General features: G+C 44.8%; 2 protein-coding genes across 3 annotated transcripts; both read right to left on the minus strand.

The window, feature by feature from the left end:
• Positions 1-894: 894 nt before the first annotated feature.
• Positions 895-5,506, minus strand: TUBG2 (tubulin gamma 2). Of its 2 annotated transcripts, none has more exons than XM_011381193.2 (11): positions 5,317-5,506; positions 4,917-5,029; positions 4,567-4,734; positions 4,188-4,256; positions 3,759-3,838; positions 3,237-3,363; positions 2,525-2,611; positions 2,262-2,411; positions 1,663-1,815; positions 1,418-1,579; positions 895-1,291 (listed from the first exon to the last, which is right to left on the minus strand). In XM_011381193.2, exons 1-11 carry the CDS (start codon positions 5,363-5,365, stop codon positions 1,094-1,096), a joined length of 1,356 nt encoding a protein of 451 aa, XP_011379495.1. In that variant the 5' UTR covers positions 5,366-5,506; the 3' UTR covers positions 895-1,093. The 2 variants fall into 2 exon arrangements, with proteins under 2 accessions (XP_011379495.1, XP_023379671.1); XM_023523903.1 differs by having other exon boundaries at positions 895-1,308.
• Positions 5,507-6,393: 887 nt separating this feature from the next.
• Positions 6,394-8,250, minus strand: LOC105306280 (tubulin gamma-2 chain-like). Its single transcript, XM_011381192.2, has 6 exons — positions 7,953-8,250; positions 7,553-7,665; positions 7,203-7,370; positions 6,824-6,892; positions 6,558-6,629; positions 6,394-6,474 (listed from the first exon to the last, which is right to left on the minus strand). Exons 1-5 carry the CDS (start codon positions 7,999-8,001, stop codon positions 6,558-6,560), a joined length of 471 nt encoding a protein of 156 aa, XP_011379494.1. The 5' UTR covers positions 8,002-8,250; the 3' UTR covers positions 6,394-6,474.
• Positions 8,251-25,804: the final 17,554 nt, after the last annotated feature.

Here is a 25,804-nt window from a genome sequence, read left to right on the forward strand (position 1 = left end):
TGTCAGTAGGACAAGTTAGAGCTCTATAGCTCAGAGCTCCACCCCTAGGGACGCCCACACTCTGGGCTTTTACCAGCACTGAGAGAAGTCTGGACATCACAGGGCTCCACCCTCCTTGACCTTCTGGCTTTAACCTCCTCTTAACCAGTATGCTGCCATAGGGTGGTGGGTGGGGCAGACAAGAGGGCAGTTGTGGAAGCTGGCAATTACTCACCCTCTCTTCTCCACTGAGTGGCATAGGGAGAGCCTTTGGCATCCCTGAGGCCAGAGGGCAGTGAGTCATCAGGACTGGCATTACCCAGTTCCTACCCTGGTGTCCAGCTTCTAGGGCCTGGTTGGGTCCATCTTTGGTGTGCCTACTGCTTTGGGCCTGGACCGAAGAGAAGCCTGGGGCAGAATCAGACCCAAGAACTTCTCTGGCACAGATAAGGAACTAGTTAGGATGGGCTCAGCCCTACTCCTGAGTTCCTTTCCTGCTTTATCAGGTTGGGTTGAATGGAGTTGAATTCCTGAAGATCTGATAGCCTTGGGCACTGAGAATCCAGAGTCCCAGCTTTCCTGACCTGCTCAAAAGGCTGTAGGCCCTCCTTTAGTAACCCCTACACCCTCTGCCCTAAGTGGAGAAGGCTGGGGCAATACTGATCCACCCTAAGGCAAGAGTTTAGGCAAGGAGGAAACCGCAGACCTCGATAATCCTCTGGAGTCCTTAGAGTAGGTCTAACTCCAGTAAAACAGCCTGGTTCTAAGCAAGGGATACCAATGGAAACAGTGGACACATTAAGACCTAGACTAAGAGGTAAGAAACTGGAGCAGGTTAAGGCTACCCTGCCAACAAATGCCTGAGCAATGGGAGGGATGATCGAGGTCCCTTCATAGTCACAGACCAAGCCCTGATTATATTTGCAACCAAGCTTTATTACTTTATTAGAGCTAAGTAAGCATATCAAGGGTCAGAGCATGGGAGGAAGGGAGTAGGGCCAGCTTCTGGGTTGGAGATGAACCTAGAAGGATTGCTGGTGAGGGGAATTTGGGTCAGAGGGACCAGGCACAATGGGGCGGTGCTTACTGTCCAGATGGAGTAGTAGGGAGGAATTCACTGCTCCTGGGTGCCCCAGGAGATGTAGTCCGGCCGCGTGGCTGCATGATACTCATCAATGAGCTCCTGCACAACCTCTCTGGATCTGTCCAGCTCGTCAAAGTTCTCCTTGAAGATGTCCTCCTTGCGGAATTGCTCCAGGAAGGCCTCTCGTTTCCGCAGCTTGTCATACTGCTGGCAGGAACTTTCAAAGAGCTGAAAGAGATAGAAATCTCCACGATGGGAGCCAGTGCAGGACAGGGGGTTGGAACAGACTGGGGGAGAATGATGCAGGTGCTAGTGGAGCTGAGTGGCCAAAGAAGACTAGGAGATAAGCCTCACCGAGGAGATGCTGGTGTGGTTGGCCATCATGAGCCCGCTGACTCGGTGGGCAGAGGGCAGGTAAGGAGATTTCCTCGACAGGGCCACCTGGATGCTGGCTGGGCCCCAGGGGATGAAGTTGGCCAACTTCCGTTCCCGGATCCTCTGCAGGCTCTTGTGGACCTGGGGTGGGCACAGGACTGGTGGTGGTCGCTTCTCCTCTACCCCTGCGGGTTCCAGGGCTGGAACAAAGGGGCCTCGCCTACCTGTGTGGGGTCCACCTCCCCCTGGATGATGTTGAGGATGGCGATGTAGCAGTGGTTGGTCTGGCGATCCCGGCCGGTGGACACCATTACGTTCTTGGGCTGCAGCAGCCGCCTCATGACATCCAGGACCGTGGTCTTCCTCACGCTGGCCACCTGAGGGGACAGTGGGCCACAGGGACCAGGCCGGCACTCAGGGCACAGTCCAGAGATGCATGGACGGAAGAGTAGGCAACACATGTCCCCCACCAGACCCGCGGCAGTATGGTCTCTTGGGGGAGCGTCTTTAGATTCAGGTCTATATCGAGCCTCTGCTGTGAGATCAGGAATCTCAGCCCTGCTCAGCTCGGCAAACTCGTGCCCCTCTGTAGGAGCATAAACAGACCCCGCACATCCCAGGCCCTGCAGGGAGCCAGGGCAAGAGAGGAGGACAGCAAGTCCGCACAGAAGTCATACAGTCGGTGCCAGTCCCTGAGCACAGAGCCTCTGGGGGCTACAAAGGGCAGGTCCTGGGGCAGCAGGGAGGAGAGCAAGGCTCGCTTGGGTTGGGGCCTACTGGGCCCAGGGCCAGCTCGGACTGGGACACTGAGGGCTGCTCCTACCGACTGGTCTGTGGTGAGGGGGGTGTAGCCGGTCATGAGGAAGTGGAGCCGCGGTGTGGGAATGAGCGAGGCGATGAGGCCGATGAGGTCGTTGTTCATGTAGCCGGGGTAGCGCAAGGTGGTGGTGCTGGCTGACATGATGGTGGACACCTGGGGACAGGGGCGCCACGTCATCCATCTTTCTTGGGGAGGCCTCCCATCCCCAGATGGCACTGCAGCAAGGAGGGGTTCCAGTCCAAAGGAGTCCAGGAATAGGGGCTCACCAGCTGGTTGATCTGGGAGAAGGATGGGTTCTGGATGTGCAGGCGGTCCGTAGCGATCCGGTTCAAGGCTGTGTTGTCCAGCACCACCTGGGGGGACAGAAGAGGGTCACGGCACCTTTTTGAGGAGAAAGGGAGCAGAGAAATAAGTTATTAGCTTAGCTCTCCTCTAAACTCCAAAACCAGGAAGTAGGTGTGCTAATGTAAAAGGAAAGTACTGTGTCTGGGGTATCACGAGACACTTTTCTACCATCCAGTGAAGTAAACAAATATTTGATTGTCCCCATTGCCATGCACTGTGCCTGGCTCTGGAAGTACCATGGAGAATAAATAGGCATGGTCTTTGGGTCTGCAGTCTAGTGGAGGGAGACTGACATTAAATATAAAATAACAGAAAGGTATAGTTATATACTTTTATACAGACTGAAATATGCACAAAGGAATTTGACTTTGAGTGACCAGGGAAGGTTTATGCTGAGAAAGTGCCTCTTGGGCTGAAAATTTAAGCATGAGTAGGCATTAAGAAGGCTAAGTGGGGACATGTGGGGGACTATAAGCAACTTGGGGTCAGGTCCTTATTTCATAATTTGGGACACCACGTGTGGCTTTGTTGGTCCTCTCTTCTCTGGGCAGGGGCTTGGGAAGGGCAAGTGTATGTGTCTTACTGGTTTGGGGAGGCAGACGCAAATCCCCCACTCCCTCCTCCTATGCTCACCACACAGTCTGCATTCTGAGTCAGCCTCTTGAGTGTTAGCAATGAGTTGTAGGGCTGGACGACCACGTCGCTCATTTCATCCTGGTTGGGAAACACTGAGTATGTCTGTACCAGCTTCTTGGGGTACCTGGAGGTGAGGAAGAGGAAAAGCGGAAGGAGGCACAGTCAACTGAAAGGACTACCCATTTCTGTTTTCTCTAGGGATAACACGGGCCATTCCTGTCCAAGTGCTACCCAGCACTGGCACAAAAGGGGTGAGGGCAGAACTGAGTCTTCAGAGCCCAGGAGCCAAAAAGATAAGCCTAAAGCATCAAACTCTGTGGGTCCCCTTTTCTCCCTAGGCAAACATCCCTCCCAGGAGTTACTGCTTCCAAGATGCTCCCTAGGTGGCCAGGCTCTGTTCCTACTTATGACTCAAAGGGCTAATGGCAGGCCTTTCAGTCCATGAGAAAAAAGTGACAGAAAGGAAAGCCATTACCCAAGGAACCAGGGCTAATACTCTCTCCTCAAACACAGGCTTACCTGTCATTCAGTCGCTCCAAGAGGTAAGAGCCCAGGCCGGAACCCGTCCCCCCAGCGATGGAGTGACACAGCACAAAGCCCTGCATGGGGAGAGATGGAGAGGCATTCTCCAGGAGTCTGGGGAGAGGCTTCAGGCTTGTCTCATTCCCTACTCCCAACATACTCATGTCTCAGGGCTTCCTCCGTGTCCATCCAGGCTGAGGGTCCTTGAAAAGGATGACTCATGCCTAAGGAGCTGATGCCATCCAGATTAGGATCTCCTTCAGGACAAGGACTGTACCTTATTTACCTCAATATCTCACATCTGATGCTCTGTAAACAAGTTTTGAATTGAATTACCCCCATTATATCACCTTTTCAGGCTACCTCCTGACTTCTCCCAGCATTTTTCAGCATTTTTGTTTTTTCCTCAGTGGAGCAGAACCTCACCTCTAGGCTGTCACTTCCATCTGCTTCTCTGTCTATGATGTCAAAAATGTCTTCATGGATTTTCTCACCCTGTATAAAGACATGGGGAAGAAGGGTCAGGATGAAGATTCTGGAGAATATCTCTTCTCAGCACCACGAACTCTATCCTGGGACACTGCTGCCACCCTCGAGCAGAGCCTCAGCTGTGGCTCTCAACCCAGAAAAGCTACTTTGTAAATAATCTGCAGTTTGCATAAACCTCCCTGGCTGTCCCTCTTGCCAGGGTATCCCTTTGTATCTTATTTATGGTTAATCTGGTCAGGTCAGATCCCCAGGCTGCTTGAGCCTGCCTTGTCCAGGGGAGGGAAATATCAAGGGTCTGGGATGGCCACCTGAATACCTGGGAGAATCCACTGGCCCAGTTGTTGCCAGCTCCTCCTCCATGCTCCGACAGGTAGATGTTCTCTGGGTTGTAGAGCTTGGCATAAGGGGAGTTGAGGATGGAGTGGATCACGCGGGGCTCCAGGTCCAGCAGCACAGCCCTGGGGATGTAGTGCTCATCGTCTGCCTGTCAGCGGGAGTCCAGGAGGGGGCCCACTCAGCTAATGCCAGCCCAGTCCTCCTTCCTTCCAACTCTGGTTCCTGCCTGCCCTCCCTCCTTGAGCCAGAAGCTCTGGCCTCTCTGCCCAGTGGGGTTTCCCAAAGCCGCTGCCCTTCCCTTAGGGCCCCTGGCCAAGTCGCTGAGAGAACCTGGTAGAAAAAGACGTCCTTGCGATCAGTGCCCTCGGTGGCGAATTCCTCCACTATGCCCTCGGGGCTGATACCATGCTCCGCGCACAGCTGTTTCCAGAACTCGAACCCAACTAGGGGATGAGGAGAGATCCCTGGTCCGCTACAGTCACGCGGCCTCAAGGAGCCCAGGGTTAGGCTCAGACGTTTTTACACCAGAGGATAGACCCAAGACATCTGGTCTGGGAGCAGTCACAGACCAGGACTGTAGACGCAGGTCTGGGTCTGGGGCTCGTTCATCATGCGCAGTAGGGCAGAGGGTTCATGGGAGGGAAAGGGGGATTGGAAGATGACAAGCATTTGGGTGGGACCCAAAGGGGCAGAACCGGAGAGTGGAGGGGCCCGGCGCACGCTCGCTCACTCTGGTTGCCGCACTGGCCCAGCTGCAGGGTGATGATCTCCCGGGGCATCGCTCCTCAGACGTGGGCGCGCCAGCCCAGCCCGGCGGGAGTCACAGCGCAGACGAAAGCCTGGCAGCCAGACGCGCAGGACGTGGAAAGCGAGCGCTCTCCTTGTTTTTTGACGCCGGTGTTCGGTCTGCGCGTGTGCAGTGCAAGTCTAGTGGAGGGAGACTGACATTAAATATAAAATAACAGAAAGGTATAGTTATATACTTTTATACAGACTGAAATATGCACAAAGGAATTTGACTTTGAGTGACCAGGGAAGGTTTATGCTGAGAAAGTGCCTCTTGGGCTGAAAATTTAAGCATGAGTAGGCATTAAGAAGGCTAAGTGGGGACATGTGGGGGACTATAAGCAACTTGGGGTCAGGTCCTTATTTCATAATTTGGGACACCACGTGTGGCTTTGTTGGTCCTCTCTTCTCTGGGCAGGGGCTTGGGAAGGGCAAGTGTATGTGTCTTACTGGTTTGGGGAGGCAGACGCAAGTCCCCCACTCCCTCCTCCTATGCTCACCACACAGTCTGCATTCTGAGTCAGCCTCTTGAGTGTTAGCAATGAGTTGTAGGGCTGGACGACCACGTCGCTCATTTCATCCTGGTTGGGAAACACTGAGTATGTCTGTACCAGCTTCTTGGGGTACCTGGAGGTGAGGAAGAGGAAAAGCGGAAGGAGGCACAGTCAACTGAAAGGACTACCCATTTCTGTTTTCTCTAGGGATAACACGGGCCATTCCTGTCCAAGTGCTACCCAGCACTGGCACAAAAGGGGTGAGGGCAGAACTGAGTCTTCAGAGCCCAGGAGCCAAAAAGATAAGCCTAAAGCATCAAACTCTGTGGGTCCCCTTTTCTCCCTAGGCAAACATCCCTCCCAGGAGTTACTGCTTCCAAGATGCTCCCTAGGTGGCCAGGCTCTGTTCCTACTTATGACTCAAAGGGCTAATGGCAGGCCTTTCAGTCCATGAGAAAAAAGTGACAGAAAGGAAAGCCATTACCCAAGGAACCAGGGCTAATACTCTCTCCTCAAACACAGGCTTACCTGTCATTCAGTCGCTCCAAGAGGTAAGAGCCCAGGCCGGAACCCGTCCCCCCAGCGATGGAGTGACACAGCACAAAGCCCTGCATGGGGAGAGATGGAGAGGCATTCTCCAGGAGTCTGGGGAGAGGCTTCAGGCTTGTCTCATTCCCTACTCCCAACATACTCATGTCTCAGGGCTTCCTCCGTGTCCATCCAGGCTGAGGGTCCTTGAAAAGGATGACTCATGCCTAAGGAGCTGATGCCATCCAGATTAGGATCTCCTTCAGGACAAGGACTGTACCTTATTTACCTCAATATCTCACATCTGATGCTCTGTAAACAAGTTTTGAATTGAATTACCCCCATTATATCACCTTTTCAGGCTACCTCCTGACTTCTCCCAGCATTTTTCAGCATTTTTGTTTTTTCCTCAGTGGAGCAGAACCTCACCTCTAGGCTGTCACTTCCATCTGCTTCTCTGTCTATGATGTCAAAAATGTCTTCATGGATTTTCTCACCCTGTATAAAGACATGGGGAAGAAGGGTCAGGATGAAGATTCTGGAGAATATCTCTTCTCAGCACCACGAACTCTATCCTGGGACACTGCTGCCACCCTCGAGCAGAGCCTCAGCTGTGGCTCTCAACCCAGAAAAGCTACTTTGTAAATAATCTGCAGTTTGCATAAACCTCCCTGGCTGTCCCTCTTGCCAGGGTATCCCTTTGTATCTTATTTATGGTTAATCTGGTCAGGTCAGATCCCCAGGCTGCTTGAGCCTGCCTTGTCCAGGGGAGGGAAATATCAAGGGTCTGGGATGGCCACCTGAATACCTGGGAGAATCCACTGGCCCAGTTGTTGCCAGCTCCTCCTCCATGCTCCGACAGGTAGATGTTCTCTGGGTTGTAGAGCTTGGCATAAGGGGAGTTGAGGATGGAGTGGATCACGCGGGGCTCCAGGTCCAGCAGCACAGCCCTGGGGATGTAGTGCTCATCGTCTGCCTGTCAGCGGGAGTCCAGGAGGGGGCCCACTCAGCTAATGCCAGCCCAGTCCTCCTTCCTTCCAACTCTGGTTCCTGCCTGCCCTCCCTCCTTGAGCCAGAAGCTCTGGCCTCTCTGCCCAGTGGGGTTTCCCAAAGCCGCTGCCCTTCCCTTAGGGCCCCTGGCCAAGTCGCTGAGAGAACCTGGTAGAAAAAGACGTCCTTGCGATCAGTGCCCTCGGTGGCGAATTCCTCCACTATGCCCTCGGGACTGATACCATGCTCCGCGCACAGCTGTTTCCAGAACTCGAACCCAACTAGGGGATGAGGAGAGATCCCTGGTCCGCTACAGTCACGCGGCCTCAAGGAGCCCAGGGTTAGGCTCAGACGTTTTTACACCAGAGGATAGACCCAAGACATCTGGTCTGGGAGCAGTCACAGACCAGGACTGTAGACGCAGGTCTGGGTCTGGGGCTCGTTCATCATGCGCAGTAGGGCAGAGGGTTCATGGGAGGGAAAGGGGGATTGGAAGATGACAAGCATTTGGGTGGGACCCAAAGGGGCAGAACCGGAGAGTGGAAGGGCCCGGCGCACGCTCGCTCACTCTGGTTGCCGCACTGGCCCAGCTGCAGGGTGATGATCTCCCGGGGCATCGCTCCTCAGACGTGGGCGCGCCAGCCCAGCCCGGCGGGAGTCACAGCGCAGACGAAAGCCTGGCAGCCAGACGCGCAGGACGTGGAAAGCGAGCGCTCTCCTTGTTTTTTGACGCCGGTGTTCGGTCTGCGCGTGTGCAGTGCAAGCCTCCCCGTGGCCGGCGGGCCGGGATGCCCAACCTGGGTATCATTTCCCCCACGACACTTGCTGCGAGAATTCGGCACAGGCGCAGAGCGAGGCCACGCCCCCTACTGCCCACCCGCCTCAACTCTGCGCCTGCGCGGTGATACCAGCTGGGGCTGCAGGGTTGCGACCTGCGTGAAGGGGAGGTGAGAGGAGGGGCGGCTCAGGTGTGTGGAGTCAGCTATGATGTATATAGATTGGTGGGAGGCTCTGCTAAATGGACCGGCTAGATCGAAACCAACTTTCTTCTTTTAAATTTCTACTTTTAAATTAAATTTACCTAACAAAATTTACCATTTAAATCATTTTAAATGTATAATGCTGTGGCGTAAATTACATTCACATTCTTCTACAAACATCACTATCATTCATGTCTAGGACTTCGTCATTCGCCCAAACTGAAAATCTGTACCCACCAAACAATAACTGCCTTAACCACCATTCTACTTTTTGTCTCTGTGATTTTAACTACTCTAGGTAGCTCATATAGGTGGAATCATACAGTATTTGTACTTTTGTGTCTGGCTTATTTCACTTAACATAATGTCTTCAGGGTTGCTTCATGTTGCAGCATGTGTCAGCATGTCATTCCTTTTTAAGGCTGTATAATATACCATTGTATGTATGCCACATTTTGTGTTTATTCATTCATCTATTGATGGACAGCTGGAGTTGCTTCCACATATTAGCTATTGTGAATAATTCTGTTATGAACATGGGTGTAAAAATATCTGAGTCCCTGATTTCAATTCTTTTGGGTAAAATTGTTGGATCACATGGTAATGTCATGTTTAATTTTTGGACAAAATGCCATGCCATTTTCTATAGTGCTGCACCATTTTACATTTCCACTAGCAATGCACAAGCATTCCAATTTCTCTACATCCTTGCCAATACTTGTTACTTTCTTTTTAAAAAAAATAATAGCCATCTTAATGAGTGTAAAGTAGTATCTCATTGTGGTTTGTATATTATTTTAAATTACAAAAAGTTTTAAGCATACAAGTATGATTTTTGTATTTTTTCTATATATTTCTGTTTTGAAATTGTATAGGAATGGTATCAGAGTGTAATATCCTTTTGTAACCTTTTTTCACCCTGCACTAGATTTTTGATATTTAGCAATGTTGGAATATATAGGCTTATTTCATTCCTTTTAACTGTTTTGTAGTATTTCATTGGATGAATAAAACCATTTTATTCTGTTTCCACGTGGGCAACTTGATTGTTTCCACTTATTCCCTATTACAGCAAAGGAATACAGCACTTGTTTGCTTGTGAACATGAAGGAAAATATCTACTAGGGGCCTGTGCGACTTCAACCTTACAAGGTTTCACATATTTTCTCCTAGATAGTTGTACCAATTTACACATTTACCAGCAATAGAGTTTTCATTTCCCTACACCTGCATCCACCCTTGGGTTATCAGATCTTAATTTTTGTCAATCCCATGACTGCCCAATGAGATCTCCTGGTTGTAATTTCCAGTTATGATCACTAGTGAAATTGATTAGATTTTCTTTTGTTACTGATCTTTAGGAACTGCCTGTTGATATCCTTTGCCCAGTTTTCTATTTATACAGACAAAATGACCCATCTTTTCCTTCTGTTTTGCAAGTGTTGTACCTTGTTAAAGAAACCTTCCCCTCTCCCAGCATCACAAAGCTGTCTTCTTCTATGTCTTCGTCCAAAAGCCCCTGCAGTAGTTTCGCTTGTTCCCTGTAGGTCTTTAGTTCGTCTGGAACTTATTTGAAGGCCTGCTCTAAGATAGGGATCTACTTTATCTTTTCCATATGGATGGCCAATTGTCTCGAAACCAATTATTGAAGAGTCGTCTCCCCCACTCCCGTAACATTCCAAGCTCCGACGTCGGCCGGCTTCTGGCCGCTCTTCCACGCGTATGGGCTGGCTGGCTGACCCTGCAGGCTTTCTCCGGGAGCCGCCGCAGAAGCGCTGGCGAAAGCACTCGCGCCAAGAGTCATGCTCAGACGAAGTTTTTTATTTCATTTTATTTCTCTCTCTCTCTCTTTTTAAAAAAAAAAAAAGAGAGAGAGAGAGAACTCGGCAGCCTTCCATTCCCGGCAGCCAGGAATCTTCTGGGCTTCTTTAGAATTCTCTGGCTCGCTCCATGCCCGCCCTCTCCCCGGCCTCGGCTCAGCTTCCCTCCCCCTTACCCCACTCAAGCCTCCCAGCCCTCTTCCTCCCAGCAGCCCCCAGGAGTACCGGCTGCCACATCTTTTCAGGGAGGGTCTGGCTGCTCCCTTTAAAGTTTGAGGGTGAGTTGGGAGCCCCTCCGTTAGCCCCGAGGCTCTCCTCCCCCGCCAGAACCACTCCTTCAGGGCTGGCTGTCTTCAGAGGCTGTGCCAGGCCCCTCTCTGAATCTGCCCAGGTGAAGAGGAAGACTTCAGAGATGAGAGTAAACTTGCCAGTCTGGAACGTCTGTTTGCTTCCTTGAAAATAATAAGCTGTAAGCAGTTTATGAACACTTGTGAAACATGAGAGTTTAATTTCAGCCTTTTCTTATGATTAATAACAGTGCCTTGCTCCTCCTAGTCTCCCAGAAGTGGGAACATCCTTCAAATCCCAGTTTATAGGCAAACAGGTTAGAACGTGTGAATTTATCTGAGTCGGAGAAGTTGCAGTGTAAGTTTCTTCTAAGAAGCCATCTCTGACAAGTTGGAGGCCCCTTCTAGTCTGTAGTCATGGGTTGGAAACATGCTTATGCACATTAGTGGAGCTAAATGTAAATGTTCCCAGTCATTAGCAGACTATGCTTTCCATTTCTGCTGAAAAATGACCAGTCCGTCCATATCTGTTAAATGAGTTGAGCACTTAGCACTGTGCCAGACTCAAAGAAAACACTCAACACCTATTAGTTGTGGTTATAATTATCACTGGATGCATTCAGAGCTAAAGTATAGCTAAGCTGCTGCTACAGATGGGAATTGAAGTATAGCTTGGCTGCTGCTACAGTTGAAAGATCTTAATCAGGGTAAAATCAAAATGAATGATTGCTTTAAATAAAATTTAAAAAATTCAAACCTAATTATTTGTCATGATCCTACAGATTTTGGTTTCAGATCTAACTTCTATCGAGGTTGAGCAAAAGGCCCAGGTTCATGGTCTTTCTCGTGGGCTTCAGACCAGGGTCTCAAGGCTTGATTATTGAATATTGAGTTTAATTTGCTTGGTTCCATGTTCTCTGATCCAGTTTATGATCATGTAGTGGGATGTGGTATTCCTTTATCTGAGGCCTTGGTCTGCCTCTGATAATAAAAGTAGCATTTGTAAACTAACAAGTTGGTTAAATGTCCTAAGCCTTTATTTGACATTCCAGGTTGAATAAAACATTATTTTGGCTGTCTCTTCATTTGTGGCCTTTCCTGGACACCTCACCTGCAGTATGTCAAGAGTACAGGTATGTAAGAGAGATAAGGAGGCAGAGATGTGAGGTGGAGAAATGAGGGTGTATCTCAGGGACCTGGAAGAGGGTGTATCCTCAAGGAGGAAGAGAGCTAGGTAGAGCAGCTTCAGATCTTGAGACTGTGATCCTATGACCCCAGGGAGTTTCACTTTCAAAAGGAAGCCCAGGAAAATTTCAAACAGTGGAGGCAAAGAGCTGAAGCTCTTTATGTGAAGGGAGCTATGCTAAATTCACATTTTGGTTATGAATTGGAACAAAATGGGTTATTTCGTTCTGTACTATTTTCTCAAGGAATAGGAAAAAGGAAATAAGCCTAAAAGTAATCCTGTTTGTGATCATTTGCTCATTCTTTCATTCTTTTATTATGCACCTCTTTACTATGCAGGAAATATGAGCTGGGGAAGTAGAGGTAAGAGACCTAAGTGCCCATGGCCTTGTGAAGGAAATAAACACACAGCAAGGTTAGCACAACAGGCAGAGTTGGGGGCTTAACTTGGGTGGGGTCGAGGGCAGGGAGAGGCCAGAAAATTGTGGAAGACTTTGGAGGAGATGGTGGGTGCCTGGCCTAGTCTTGAATGTCTGGTAGGAATTGACCAAGTGGGGAAAATGGAGGGGACACAAATCAATAAGAAAACACACTCAGAAAAAGATGGTAAAGGGAAGAAACAGTTTATGATAGACAAAAAAAAAAAAAATATATATATATATATATATATGTATATTAACCGATGTCACCCCAATAAATTTTAAAAATATATAAAAAGATGCTGTCTTACTAGTAATCGGAAAAATACAAATTTAAGGCAAAATTAGATTAGCAAAAATTTAAAAATTGGTAATATCTAGTGTGCTTTTATATATTATTTTTATGCATTATTGGAGGTTGTACAAATGGTTACATTCTGGAGGGCAAACCGACAGCTCTATTGACATGTCAAATGCATATAATCTTTGATCCTGCAATTCCAGAAGTCACTAGGTCCCTGATGACCTGATGACACAAATGCTAAGATACTTGCACAAAGATATATGTACTGGGATGTGTGCTGCAGCAGTGTTTATAATGGTGAAAAACAACATAAATGTCTATGTGTCCACCAATAGAGGTGTAGTTAAATAAACTACGCATCCCTATTAAGCAATACAAGGGAACCATTTATAAGAAATATAAGGTGGAGCTCTCATTGGCATGGAAAGATTGCCAACACATGGTAGGTGACAAAAATAAATTACAGAAGAATATGCATGGTCTCTCATCCCTTATGACAAAACAAAAACTAAAGTACTTTTGAATGCATGTGAGAGAAATAAAAGGGGTGTGTGTGTGTGTGTGTGTGTGCGTGTGTGTGTGTGTGTGTGTGTGTGTGTATGTGTGGTGAGAGAGCCAATGGTGTGGAAGAAGCAGCACGTGTACAGGCCAGATATGGGAGAAGACATATTGAGTTTAGTGGTGAACGGGTAGTGAACTGGAGAAATCAGCAGGGATCAGACCTGGATGTGTCTTGCAGAATAGGAAGCTACTGAAGGATCCTGAACAAGGCTGGGACAGAATCAGATCTGCATTTTAGAATGATCCCTCTGGCATCAGTGAGACAGGCATGGCTTGAGTGGAGCAAGGGGCCAGGTTACCAGCCAGACCTGAAACAAAGAGAGTCCTCCCCAAGGATGGAGAGGAGGGGACAGATTCTATAGACACTGAGTGGAGAGCATATACAGGAGTTCAAGATGACTGAACATGTAATGCGGGTAGGGGAGAGAGAAGAGTTGGAGGCGACAGATTTCAAACTTGGGATGTTGGGTGAAGGTAAAGCCATTTACTGAGACACAGGCAATTCAGGAGGAACATGTATGCACAGGTTGAGTTTGAGAGGCCCGAGGGATATCCAGATGGAGGTAGGGGTCCAGTAGGCAACAGATACACAGGCTTAGAGCTAAGGAGCAAGATCTAGGTAGCGAGCCAGCTGTACGCAAGTGGCAATTAAAGCCACAGGCATGAATAGGGTCATCCAGGGAGAATGCATGAGGTGGGATGGTTCTTGATTGAAAGAGAGCTGGAATACAACATAATAAAACACGACACAAGCAGTAGGAAGGAAGATTGTTTTGCAAAGAAAAACGAAGGAGCAAGCAAAAAAATGGAAGAAACACTAGTGCGTATTGGTGAGATTTGATTGCCTACCCTCTTTGTTCCTGGCAGAGCCTGGATTTTGTTCTGCATTCCACTCTTCTTCCAAGTGGTTCAGCAGTAAATCCTAATTAATCCAAGCCGATTATAGTTATCACAGCTTCCGTGCCAGCAACTGATTTAGGAGGGGACATAAAATGCAATTCAGGTCAATGAAATGTGAGGAAAGACTTCTGGGGGCTTCTGGGGAAGGTCTCCTTACTGGTTATAAATAGACATATAGGAAGAGACACACTTTCTTCTTCAGCTGCATGTTGTCACATTTGGATATGGCACCTGGAACTGCTACTATTGTCTTTTAACTGTGCAGAGAGTATCTTGGGGATGAGCCATTATTCTGAGGGTGGTAGAGCAAGAAGATGGAGGGCAACTGGGTTTCTGATGATACTGCTGAGCCATCGAATTAGTCAGCCCTGGACCCACACCATATCTCTTAAAATGTGAGATATATTTTTCCTTATGGTTTAAGCTATTTAATTTGGGTTCCTTTTTACTTGCAGCTGAAGGAACAGCCATAGAGGATACTGTAGGAGCCTAGGAAGGAGAAATTTCCAAGGAGGTAATGAATTGGCGTATGAAGCTTCAGGGAGATGGAGTAACATGGAGATGGAAAAGGGATCTTCAGATTTGGGTGATCGTTGGTGACTTTGGTGAGGAGAGTAACCTTCGGCCATGAGAGAAAAAAAAAAACAAACAGATTTCAAAGGGTTACTTATCTTTATACATAGTTGGCACTAATGGATATTTGAGGAATCATAAAATTGAGACATGAATGGGGAGATAAGAAGGTGGGCAGGGAGTACAGACTTTAAAACAGGGGTTTTAATCTGGATCCACAGATCCCCTCCAAAGACTCTGTGGATTGAATTCAGGGGATCCATAAACTTAAATGGGAAAAAAATTACATTTTAATTTTTTACTCACTTCTAACTGTAGGCATCACCCTTCACTAGCAATAGTGGTACCTGTGACTTTGTCACCTATAAAAATCACAGCTATGTTGATATTACATTACAGTTTGATGCAAATGTTGCAAACTATTGTTTATGATCACCATTATTTGAAAGTATGGGATATCCACTTCAAGATCTTGTCATTTAATGTGTTAATAAAAGACACACGAAAATAAAATAAAAGAACAAAGCACATTTATTACTATATCACAGATTTAAAAAACTGTGGAGAAATGAGGAGAAATGTAACAACTGTATTTCAATATAATAGGTTTCCATGGTAATTTCATGTATATTATCATATGCATTCAATAACATTATTTACCAGACTGCTGAAGGCATCCATATTGTGAAAAAGTTTAACAACTTTGACTCTAAAGGAAAAGAGAGAAGGGGACACTTGTACAATGAAGATGGGAATGTAGTGTGTGGGGGAACGCTGCTTTCTAGAACATAAAAGAGATTTCCATGTTGAAATACTGAAGGGACAGAGAAGGGATTTTGAGAGCCACGGTTCCTGAGGAGGTTGGAGCTATTGGGATGCAGGACTCAGGTGGAGGGATTAATACAGGAAGGAAACTTTTCCCACAATAAAAGGGAGGAAAGGATAAGTATAGATAAAAATAAGCGTTTTAGGGGGGTGGGAGTGGGGGCAGGAAGTTGAGGGGGAATCTGCCTGACGGGCTTCTATTTTCACTGTCAAAGTAGGAGTGAAGTTTTCTGCTGAGAATGAGAATGAGTGGGGAGGCAATAAAGGTAGGGAACAGAAGAGAGAGCTGATAAAGACAAGTAGAACTATCAGGCCAGTTGTTGGAGAGGGGTGAGGCAGTTAGAGACCACTGAATTGTCATGGCAACAGACTGTGTGGGTGTGGGAGTGTAGGAGTCAGAGGGCAGAAAGACAATTAGAGCCAGGTCTGGGGTTTTACCAGGAGGATGAACTGAAGACCAGGAATAAAGGAAGGATGGATCTAATTGTCCAGGCATCATGGAAAAGAATATGGATCTAGGAAGGGCTGATAGCTTGGGAGAGTGAAATCAACACTAGGAAGAAGAATAGGACACGGGGAATGAGAAAGTGGAGGTGCAGGCAGTGACGGTACAAGAGTCAACCGGTCAAGTTTAAGAGTGCAGAGTAGTTTGTGGGGTGGCAGGTGCTGAGTTCTGTCCGCATAGTGTGGGTGACAAAAAGAGAAGTAGGAAAGGGCATTGGAAGTGAGGAGGTCAAGGAACATCAGGCCCATCCCTGTGGTTGTAAAAGTTACCTAGGGTGAAGGCGAGGCTTGGAGTGGAGAGGAGTGTCTGGAGAAGGTGGAGGAATGATTGGAAGTAGATAGGTCATTGGAACAAGTAGTAGAGTGGTGGTGTTGGATAACATGTGCGCCCAGCGAGGAGGAGTGCTTTTTCAGTAAGAACTAGTAATTATTTAAAAATAGCAATAAGGAGATAAAAGAATGCCTACCCACCATGAGGCAGAGAGTGAGGCCCCATGCTCCTGCTGTGTAGTCAGAGCTTCAAAAAAGTAACCAGTCTTTATTAAAGAGACCAGAAAAAATCATACAATTCTGGACCAGACACCATCTAGTGCGGTGGTTTCCAACCCCAGAAGACAGTCCCCTCTCATGCCCCGCCCCAACCAGGGGGCACCAACAAAACCAGTAGAGAGGCCTATTTGGTTTTATCACAATGTGGGTGTGGGCAATACTGGCATTTGGTACCTGGAGAGCAGAGATGCTAAATGTCCTGCAATGTACAGGATAGTCCAACATGATGATGAATTATCCTGCCACCAAATGCCAGGATTGTATCTCATGCATTTTATGGATTAGGAGACTGACTAGAGTTCAGAGAGCTGAGATGTATACTTATGTTTTGGAGTTTTGGAGTCTTGCTATTATAATGAAGATCTATGTCTTTGTCTGAGGTCACTGTGGTAGACAATGCTAGTTGATGAGTCCAACTCCCTCTCCACTAGTCGCCTCCCAACGATAGATCTGTGGTTGCCTCATTTCTGGCCAGTGCAATGTAAGCAGATGTCACGAAGTGAAGCTCCTGGGAAAATTTTTCAAAAGGGCAATTGTGCAGCCAGATGCCCCCTTTGCTCTGCTCTCTTCCTTCTGCTTGGAACTTGGTTCAGCAGCCATCTTATGCCCGTGAACACAAAAGCCACATTTTAGATAGAAAGGCCATGTGTCCTTAAGTGTCTCCACCCTGGACTGCCCACCTCTGGATTTACAAAGTGGGAAAAACAAACTACTATTTGTTTAAGCTGCTGTTAATTGGATGTTCTTTTAATTGTAGCTGAATACTTTTCTACCTGATCAAGTCACAGGGCCAGTTAGTAACAGAGCTGAGGCCAAACTCAGATTTTCTCTCTCACAATCTAATATTCTTTCCTTGACAGCAGTAGTTCTCAAAGCATCAGCATTGCCTGGGAACTTGTTAGAAAGGCAGAATTTTGTACCCTACCTCAGAACTCCTAAATTGGAAACCTCTGGGGAGGGGTCTAACAGTCTGCTTTAACAGGCCCTCCAGATATTCTCTTGCACCTAAGTTAGGGAGCCACTACTCTCCAGCCCTGCTCTTCATGTTTGGTCCTGGATCCACTGGCAGCACCAGCAGCATCACTTGGAGGCATGTTAAAAATATCCCATGTCAAGTCCCGCTCCATATCTACTGAATCAGAATCTGCATTTTTCAGGAGATCGCTGGGTTATTTGTATGCACGTTAAAGTTTAAGAAACACTGCTCTATGATATGCTTAGTTGAGTCTTTTTATTTCTCTTATTAAAGAAAGTGCTGAAAAGATATATGGCTGACCAGGCAGAAATTACACACTCAAGATTCAGCTATCCACATAACAAAATCCAAACATTTTAAAATTAAATTGAACTTTCAAACTTTTGATTTTGGACATTTAAAAACTTACAAAAAGTATCAAAGATCGTATAATTGCACCCTATATACTTCACAATTGATTTTAAATGAAAAACTTATCCGAAGTTTAAATTTGAGAACATTCTTTTAGGAAGCACTTGAATGCTAAGGTAATTCGTGTATGGCACCAATGCCTCTGTAAAAGAAATCATGTAATATTTTTAAAATAAATGAGTGTGTTTTAATATCTTTATACCTATTAGAGAAAAGATGCGGAAATTTTAAATTTTTTTTATTTTAAACATTTTTTTGCATCCGTTTTTACATCATTTATTGGAAATTATGTAGTTCATGATGGCATTTTCAGGATTCTATGGCTGTTCTTTGTTCATGTCCATGTTGTCCCTAATTGCAATGTCTGTTCTCATAGTTGTTAACGGCTACAGTTTCAGCCACAAAATGTATGACTTTAGCCCTCATTCTGGTCTGCCTCAGAACCACATTTTGCTAAGAATGCCTGCCTTAAAATGTATTTAACATTTTTTTATCTTGATGTTCTTTAAATGTACTTTCCAGAAAGTAGCTGTTAGAAAGATAGGGATGTTTCTATCCTTTCCATTATCTGCTCTATTTCTTTGTGCAGAATGGAGCTTCTGCCTTGTTGCCACTGTGCATTATGATGTTGATTTATTGGCAGTACAGCAACAGCATGCTGGAGCTGGAGGGGACAGGGAGATCATTTATTGATTAGGCCTTCCCAACCGGTTTTCCCCATTCTGTTCGAGCTGTTCACGAAGACCTTCAGGGAAGGGAAGAGGCAGTTTGCTGTGGGAGGGGCTGCCTGGAGGCTCCTGTCACAGACCAACACCCATTTTAAGCACCTAGTCTATTTCAACTTTTCACTTTATGAATGAGGAAACGGAGGCTTATTTCTTTTTCAAAAAAATGTATTTATGTTATCTACACTACTAGTATTATTGTGCATGGTCTGTATTTTCCTTTCTTTTATTGCGAAAGTTTTATTTTTCCCCCTCCTTCTTACAGTAAATATGATTTTTGTTTGACTCGTGATATAGTTGCGTTGGTGCTTTTGTCAGAGTTCCTTTTTAAGATCCTATTGTTTAGAATATACAAATGTCAAATTATAATGTACACCTGAAATTATATAACTGTATTAACCAATGTTACCCCAATAAACTTAATTAAAAAAAAAATCAAAAAGTTACTGTAAAAAAAATAAAAGATCCTATTGTCCTAGCCATTTGTGCTTCTGTGTCTTCATGGATTTTTATTTTTTTCTGATGAGGTTAAAAAATGCTTCCAATATGGTAAGATATATTTCCGACTACTGCTTTAATATGTTGTTATATTTAATAAGTTGATCTCTTTAAGTATCTAGGATTAAGTTGTTATTCCTTTATTTCTGGAGCTTCCATTGTTTTTAGATGTATATTGAAATTTTTGGTCCATTTTGCCTCTACTGGTATTTATTATAAGTAAATCTCCCCAGCTGTGCTGGGCTATCAAATTTGACTAATTAAAACTATTTTGGAGATTTTTTAAAAAATAACTTTTGACATGGTCTTAGTTAGTTTCCTTCTCTCTATCACTTGGTTTGTTAAATCAACTACCACCAAGTTCTAAGAATCATTATTTAGCAGTCTCATTGAAAATTGAAAGATCCAGCCCTGTATTCACCTTTTAGCACTTTTTATTAATCATTTTTACTTTTTAGTTTTGGAGCTCTCGTTTTTTTAGCCCTGGCCTCCCTGTCCTTCTGGCTCCTTACCTCTCAAGTTTATGACTTTGGCTATTGTTGATCCCAGGGCTCTGCTGGTTTCAGACAATTCCTTTGTGCAGTCTTTTAAGGCCAAGGATTCCCAAGTGAGAACTATTGCAGTCCCTTCCCTTGCTTGCTTCAATTCCAACTGTGAATTAGTGATAAAAGCAAGTCAGCAAGCATGTTTTCTGGATGGACCAAGACCAACAGGTTGAAACAGTGCTCCCTGGTTGCATAACCCTGTGATCAAATAAGTAAGGAACCCTGGAAACAACCAACATCCACTTCCCTCTGCCACCATTCCTCTCAGGAGTGTGATACATGGCTTGAGGTGTTTTCTGTTAATCACATGTTGAAGCACAGTCATTCTCAAACTGATCTCACATGTTGGAATCAAAGTAATTTTAATTTTATCTTCCCTAATCCGAGTTGACATCTGTGTGACATGGTTCCTCCTTCTTAACATATCTTAGCAGGTACAGAATAAAAGATTTTGGTCTCTGATAATCTGCTCTGTTAATGTAGATTTTTTTCTGAAAGAAAGAAATAAAACTGTCTTATAGGAGACATGAGACATGATTGTACATAGAAAATCCTAAGGAATATTTTTAAAAGCTACTAGAACTAACAAGTGAGTTTAGAAAGGTTACAGGATACGAGGTCCATATACACAAGTCAATTGTAATTTTTAATTAAGTTTTTTAATTACTTATTTTAAAAAATTATGGTAAAATATACATAATGTAAATTTACCATTTTAACCATTTTTTAAGTGTACAGTTTAGTGGCATTAACTACATTCACATTATTGTGCAATCATCAAGATGTCTTCTTAACACATAAAATTTTTGATCACTACATATATTTATGAAATAAAGAATTAAAAATGGAATGGGAAAGCCTTGTATATGACCTGCATTTCTACTTCTAGATAGAACAAAATCTAAGTACTGGGTTATACGTAAAACTGACTTACCAGCCAGTCTGCATCAGACTCCTCACACTACCTTGGGAAGACAGGAAAAAACTAATCAATATTTTAATAGAAGATGACACATGTTATTCTATGTAAAATAATTACCTCTACCAGGTTTTAAACATTATAGCATCCAAATATATTTGTTGTAGAAAATATAGGAAACACAGGTAAGCAGAAAAAGAAAATAACAACCTGCAAAGATTGATATTGACCTTTTAGGAATTCATAACTCTTGCTCCTTTCAGTATTTAAAGGTTTAAATAGTATTAGTTGGTGTGTGAGTTAATTGTGAGCCACAATTTTAGTTCAATAGCATCTCAGGGTGAATACTGAGTCCCAGCAATAACACATCAGTAGATTTTTTTCTGGTTTTGTTTGAAAGAATACCTTATGACGGATTTATTTTACATGTGTCTGGGTTTGGTTTTTTCCTCCCTCCTAATATTTCCCCCTCCTAATTTTTCCCTTTGTTTCATCAGCTGTTTGATTGTATATACGTATGTATGGCACAAGAATATGTAACATGTTTTCTGACCTTTGAACTGGAAGAGACTTGATTTTACCAAGTGTCATTTACACTCCTAGGTGATCATTAGAATTGGATAAGGTAAAAGCCTGATAATGAGGATCTGGCTTCTGTTCAGTTTGAAGGAGATATTGGTGCCAAATGGTAAACTGCCAATAGTAAACTCTTATCTGCACTAGTGGAGGGCTGGTATTGCACACACTTCCCTGGAGCAGAATATCCAAACGGCTTCTGTGTCCTTTTGGAATGCATCACAATCTTAGAATAACAGACTCTTTCATCTAGAAGCACAATCCCTTATTTTTACAGACCCTCATGCTCCGAATCAGACACCTGGTGCTCTCTTCCCAGTTTCTCTCTCACAGTAATGTGACGAGTTGTTTATATTAACACATAAACAATGGACTGAAAAATTCTTCAGCACGGAGATACCTTGCTCATCTTTGTTGTGTTCAGCACTTAGCTCAGTGCTTGGAACTTACTAGCTTCTCAATAAATATTTGTTGAGCGAATGAATGATGAAACTATGGGCCTTGGGACAGGAAGTGACCTGCCTAAGATTGCAAATCTAGTGAGTCACAATGTTCTGATAGGTAGGTTATGATAACATCTTAATTACAATACATTGCTTGAAAGCACATAGTGAGAGGCCAGAATTGGGCTGGATCTTGGAATAAAACTCTGATGACAGGTTATTCACAGAATTAGAAATTCATGTAATTGTCCACAGCATTAAAAGTTGACTCTGCTCAGAGCATTAAGAGTTTTTTTGGTACCTTAGAGTTTTGTTTTTCATGCTAACATTCTACTGGTCAGAATAGTGGGTACATGTGTATGGAGAGGAGGGAGCCACCTTGATTGGCTTTCCTATGGTTGGGAAAGCCATAGAATGGGAGACGTCCCTAATCTATGGAAGGGCAATGAGATAGATCTCTCCCCTTTCCTGCGGCCCACAGACCATCAATTATATTCATGGTCAGTCTTTATTAGAAATACATAATCATTTTTGGCATAGGCTGGGGAGGGCTTGGTGGCGTGTGTGTGTGTGTGTGTGTGTGTGTGTGTGTGTGTGTGTGATGAACACTTAGTCCTGTGCCAAGATCGTGCCAAGATCAGGGCTGGTTTTTTTTTTTTTTTTCCTGAGGTAGAGAGGGTTAGAGTAGGATATTAGCATGAGAAAACCATTTCGGTGATGGCTGTGGTTTTTGAGGAGGTCCTAGTGACTCTGGAAATATAATCTGGCCTGGTGGCTAGTGGCCAGATGGCAGTCATCACTGAGTTCAGCAGAGTTTGACCTGGAGATTTGCAACAGGTGGTCTTCTCCAGGCTCAAGATACTGACACTGGCTATTCCGAGTGCAACTGGACTGTGTGTGTATGCGTGTGTGCGTGTGGGTGTGTATGTGTGTGTATGTGTGTGTGTGTAAGAGAGACAGAGACAGAGATGTGAAGGGAGAAGAAGCAAATATAGAGAAGGTGTGGCCCAACAGACCTAGCAGAAGTCCTTTTTCATCCACTAGTTCAAGGTGACAAGGTGAGCACCAGAGTCACCTGGTTTGCCTGAATGGCCAAAGGGAAAGGTGTGTAAGGTCTGGGCTAGACCCATAGATGAGATGTTTTGTGTCTGGAGGGGCCTATGTCCTGCCTCTGTTGGCCATTATGGGCCTGCTGCCTGAGCCAGGTGGACAGGTGAGGACAGCACATGGCCGGCTTTTATTCTCAAATCCTTTTTAGGCTTTTATGCATATGGAGAACAAGTAGGGAAGAATTACGCTTAATCTGTCACTCTTCTGACTGCCTCCTTCTTTAGAAGTGCCATCGATTCTTGCTTCAGGAATTGTTAGCATTGGGGTGAGGTCTGAAGGATGGGTTTTATGAGTCAGGAATCCCTTGAAATTCTTTTCAAATCCATATGTTTATTTTTTCTGGGGAAGTTCATAGCAGATTCTCAAAGAGATCCATGAATCAACAAAGATTAAGAACTATTGGCATAGGGCAAGCAGAAGGAATGCATGAATTTATAGGGGCCTTGTTCTCACAGCTGAGATATAAATGAATGGAATATGGCAGAGTAGTAATGATCAGTTTGGTGGCTCAGGGCCTATGGATTAGCAGCTGCTGCATTACTTGATAATATTAGTTACCTGACAACAAGTGGGTTAGAGGTAGTGGTTAGGAACTTGATGAATGAGCAAGGGACAACAACAGTGCATACAGAGAAATAAATACTGTGTGTCCAAAGGAACATAGCTGGTTGGGTTAGAACAGTCACTCTGGGGAGATCTTGGAACACAATTGAACACCAGAGCAGACAGAGTATTATAGTGTCTTTGAGACTGATGTGTTTACAATCCATGAGAGGACTAGGTCACGAGGACTTCCAGGGGGCCACACAACTTCAGTTAAGGTCATTCCCTGGCTCTGGTGGGGAGACCATCTCGTTCTGTTGCCTATGGTTAAGGCCTAGGAGCAGAAGTAGTAGTCTGGCCTTCCTTAGTCCCTTGACCTAAACCCTATTATTTTCATTTCTACTTCATCCTTTTCATGAACTTCAGGGTATTTTTTCATACTACCCCTGTGGCAGTGCTCTCTGTGATTCTTTTCCAGCCTTGGGAGCCAGGCTGATGAGATACTCAGAGTAGTACCATTTCTAAAACTGTAATCTAAGTTTTGGGGAGCAGTTCTCTCTCAGCTCAGGAATCCTAAGCAAGGATGGGACATACAGGGAGTGGGGATTCTCAGGAAGAACTGCTGATTAAGGAAAAGAAGAAAAATCCTTTTTAAGACTTGGGGTAAGATGTGAGGCTGTTCTCCTCATTGGTTCAGCTGCACTTTGGTGATACCTGAGGCTCTCTTGCTCCTCATCACCTCCTTCCAGCCTTCGCTTGACTGTAGCTATGCTCCTTAAGCAAGGCAAGTCATTGCAAAGTTGTTTTAGAGGACCATATCCAGTTGGCAATTTTGTTTTACCCTGTGGGAGACCTTCCAGCTTAGCCAGTTCTGACTGCCCCTTTTTTCCAACTTACTTTACAGGTCCAGCCTTGGAAGTGCTCTACTTTCCACAGATAGCCCCGTTTGGTACAGCTGTCTACAGATCCAGTTCATGATTTATGGCTATTATTTGATCTTGTAGGAAGTAAAATACTCATAGTCACTAGTTTGTTTCCATTCAGGAGTTAGTGGCACTTCGTATAATGCACGCACTGGGAAAATTTCCAAAGGATCAAATATCAGAAATTCAGCTACAGCAAGCCATTTGTTTTCTGATACCATAAGCTATTCAGTGTAAAAATCCTGGAATATATCTTTTCTTATATCATGCATAAAAGGAATAAAAAAAAAATTCATTTCTAAAGTTGCATAAATTACATCTCTTCCCTTCTTTTCCCTTCTCTTTGTAAATAGTTTAGGATTAAAATCACAATATTCCTAATCTACAGGCTAATGGTAAACACACGAATTTATCGTGGGTTACACAATTATCTGATTGTGTAGCAAGTCTTTTGTCTTATTAAAGGAAAGGCAGGGAATAGAAGCTCAGGCCTTGACATCATTCTTTCATTTATTCAACCAATGTTTGTTGAACAGCTGTCATGTGTCAGGACTTGTGGCGGATATCAGGGATGCAGAGATAAAAGACACAGTCCCAGCCCACAGAAATGCATAGGCCAGCAGGGAAGACAGGGAAGTGAATCATTAACTGAAACATAATGGGGTAATTGTCAGGAGAGCAGGAACAGAGTGCAGGTAACCCCTCATTTCAGTGGAAAAGCAGTAGCCCCTCATTTATTTTATTGTTTTTACCATTGTTACACTTTTATCAGAAAAAAAATTTCCATGTAGAGAAGTGAATTTTATGGATTAACCAGGCTTATCTCTCTAGATCTCATAACTTAAAACATTTAAAAATTATTTTTGATGGGAATACTTGTCAAATGTATACTTCTCTTGTTTCTTAAATGGAATATACTGAATGAAATGCAGTCTCTTCTTGTTGACCTGAAGCACGTGCATAAACATTAGCCTTTGTATCTGGACCCACAGACTCCTTTAGAGATATGTTCACCCCTAAGCCAACTGGCCCCTTCCTTATCGCTTTTTATAATTTTTCAGTCTCTTCTCTCCTTATCTGGATGATTGCGCTGGCCCTCATTGCTTTTAAAGTCCTCAGTAGTCCTCTCCTTTCTCCTTTCAAATTTGTGTTGGTCTAGAAATTCATACATCTAAATAGATCAGACTTTTGTTTAAAATAAGAGTAAGTAGACTATGAGTCAAGACTGGACAGGCCCACCTGTGAGTAAAGTACATAATCTTGAGTACCTGAACTTGGCAATCAGAGTGCCTTCTTTCGTTTTCTTTCTGACTGGTATTTACATTCATTTGAGGGATGTTTCTGAGTGTCCACCATGGGTCAGACACTAGAGATATAGCAATGAACAGGTCAGTCCTTGCCTTCAGGGAGAAAAAAACAAAACCAAAGCATAAAATAATGAAGTGTTGTGTGACATTTATGGCAGAAAAAGTACAGGGAAAAGTACTGGTGGAACATATATAGGGAAGCTGGAAGTCTTTTGGAAGTGACACTGACGTGACCTGGAGGATGAATCAAGGAGCCAGCTAGGTGAAGGAATGGTGTGGGGAGGAGAGATTCCAGAGGAGGAGACACGTGGTGAAGTCTGGGACATCAGAGTGTGACTGATTGAAGTACTTGAACGAAGCCCAGCGTGGTTGGAATGATGAGAGTCATGGAGAGGTGTGGCACAGAAATGGGTGGGCCGGTTCTTCTGGAGGGAGCATCTTCCAAGTGATGGAACAAGCATCACTGCAAGTGTCCGAGAAACTACAGTATTCTCAAGATCGGCTGAACCATTTGATCTTGAGTCTTATTTGTCTAAG

Source organism: Pteropus vampyrus, unplaced genomic scaffold, assembly GCF_000151845.1.
Source record: "Pteropus vampyrus isolate Shadow unplaced genomic scaffold, Pvam_2.0 Scaffold432, whole genome shotgun sequence".
Taxonomy (NCBI): Eukaryota; Metazoa; Chordata; class Mammalia; order Chiroptera; family Pteropodidae; genus Pteropus; species Pteropus vampyrus.

Coding starts and splice junctions, on each gene's coding strand:
- TUBG2 (XM_023523903.1), bottom strand. CDS start 5,365: ATGCCCCGGGAGATCATCACCCTGCAGCTGGGCCAGTGCGGCAACCAG. Junction 4,257..4,566: donor GGGCCAGTGGATTCTCCCAG/GTATTCAGGTGG, acceptor GTCTTTATACAG/GGTGAGAAAATCCATGAAGA. Junction 3,839..4,187: donor ATGGAAGTGACAGCCTAGAG/GTGAGGTTCTGC, acceptor CTCCCCATGCAG/GGCTTTGTGCTGTGTCACTC.
- LOC105306280 (XM_011381192.2), bottom strand. CDS start 8,001: ATGCCCCGGGAGATCATCACCCTGCAGCTGGGCCAGTGCGGCAACCAG. Junction 7,666..7,952: donor GGGCCAGTGCGGCAACCAGA/GTGAGCGAGCGT, acceptor CTCATCCCCTAG/TTGGGTTCGAGTTCTGGAAA. Junction 6,893..7,202: donor GGGCCAGTGGATTCTCCCAG/GTATTCAGGTGG, acceptor GTCTTTATACAG/GGTGAGAAAATCCATGAAGA.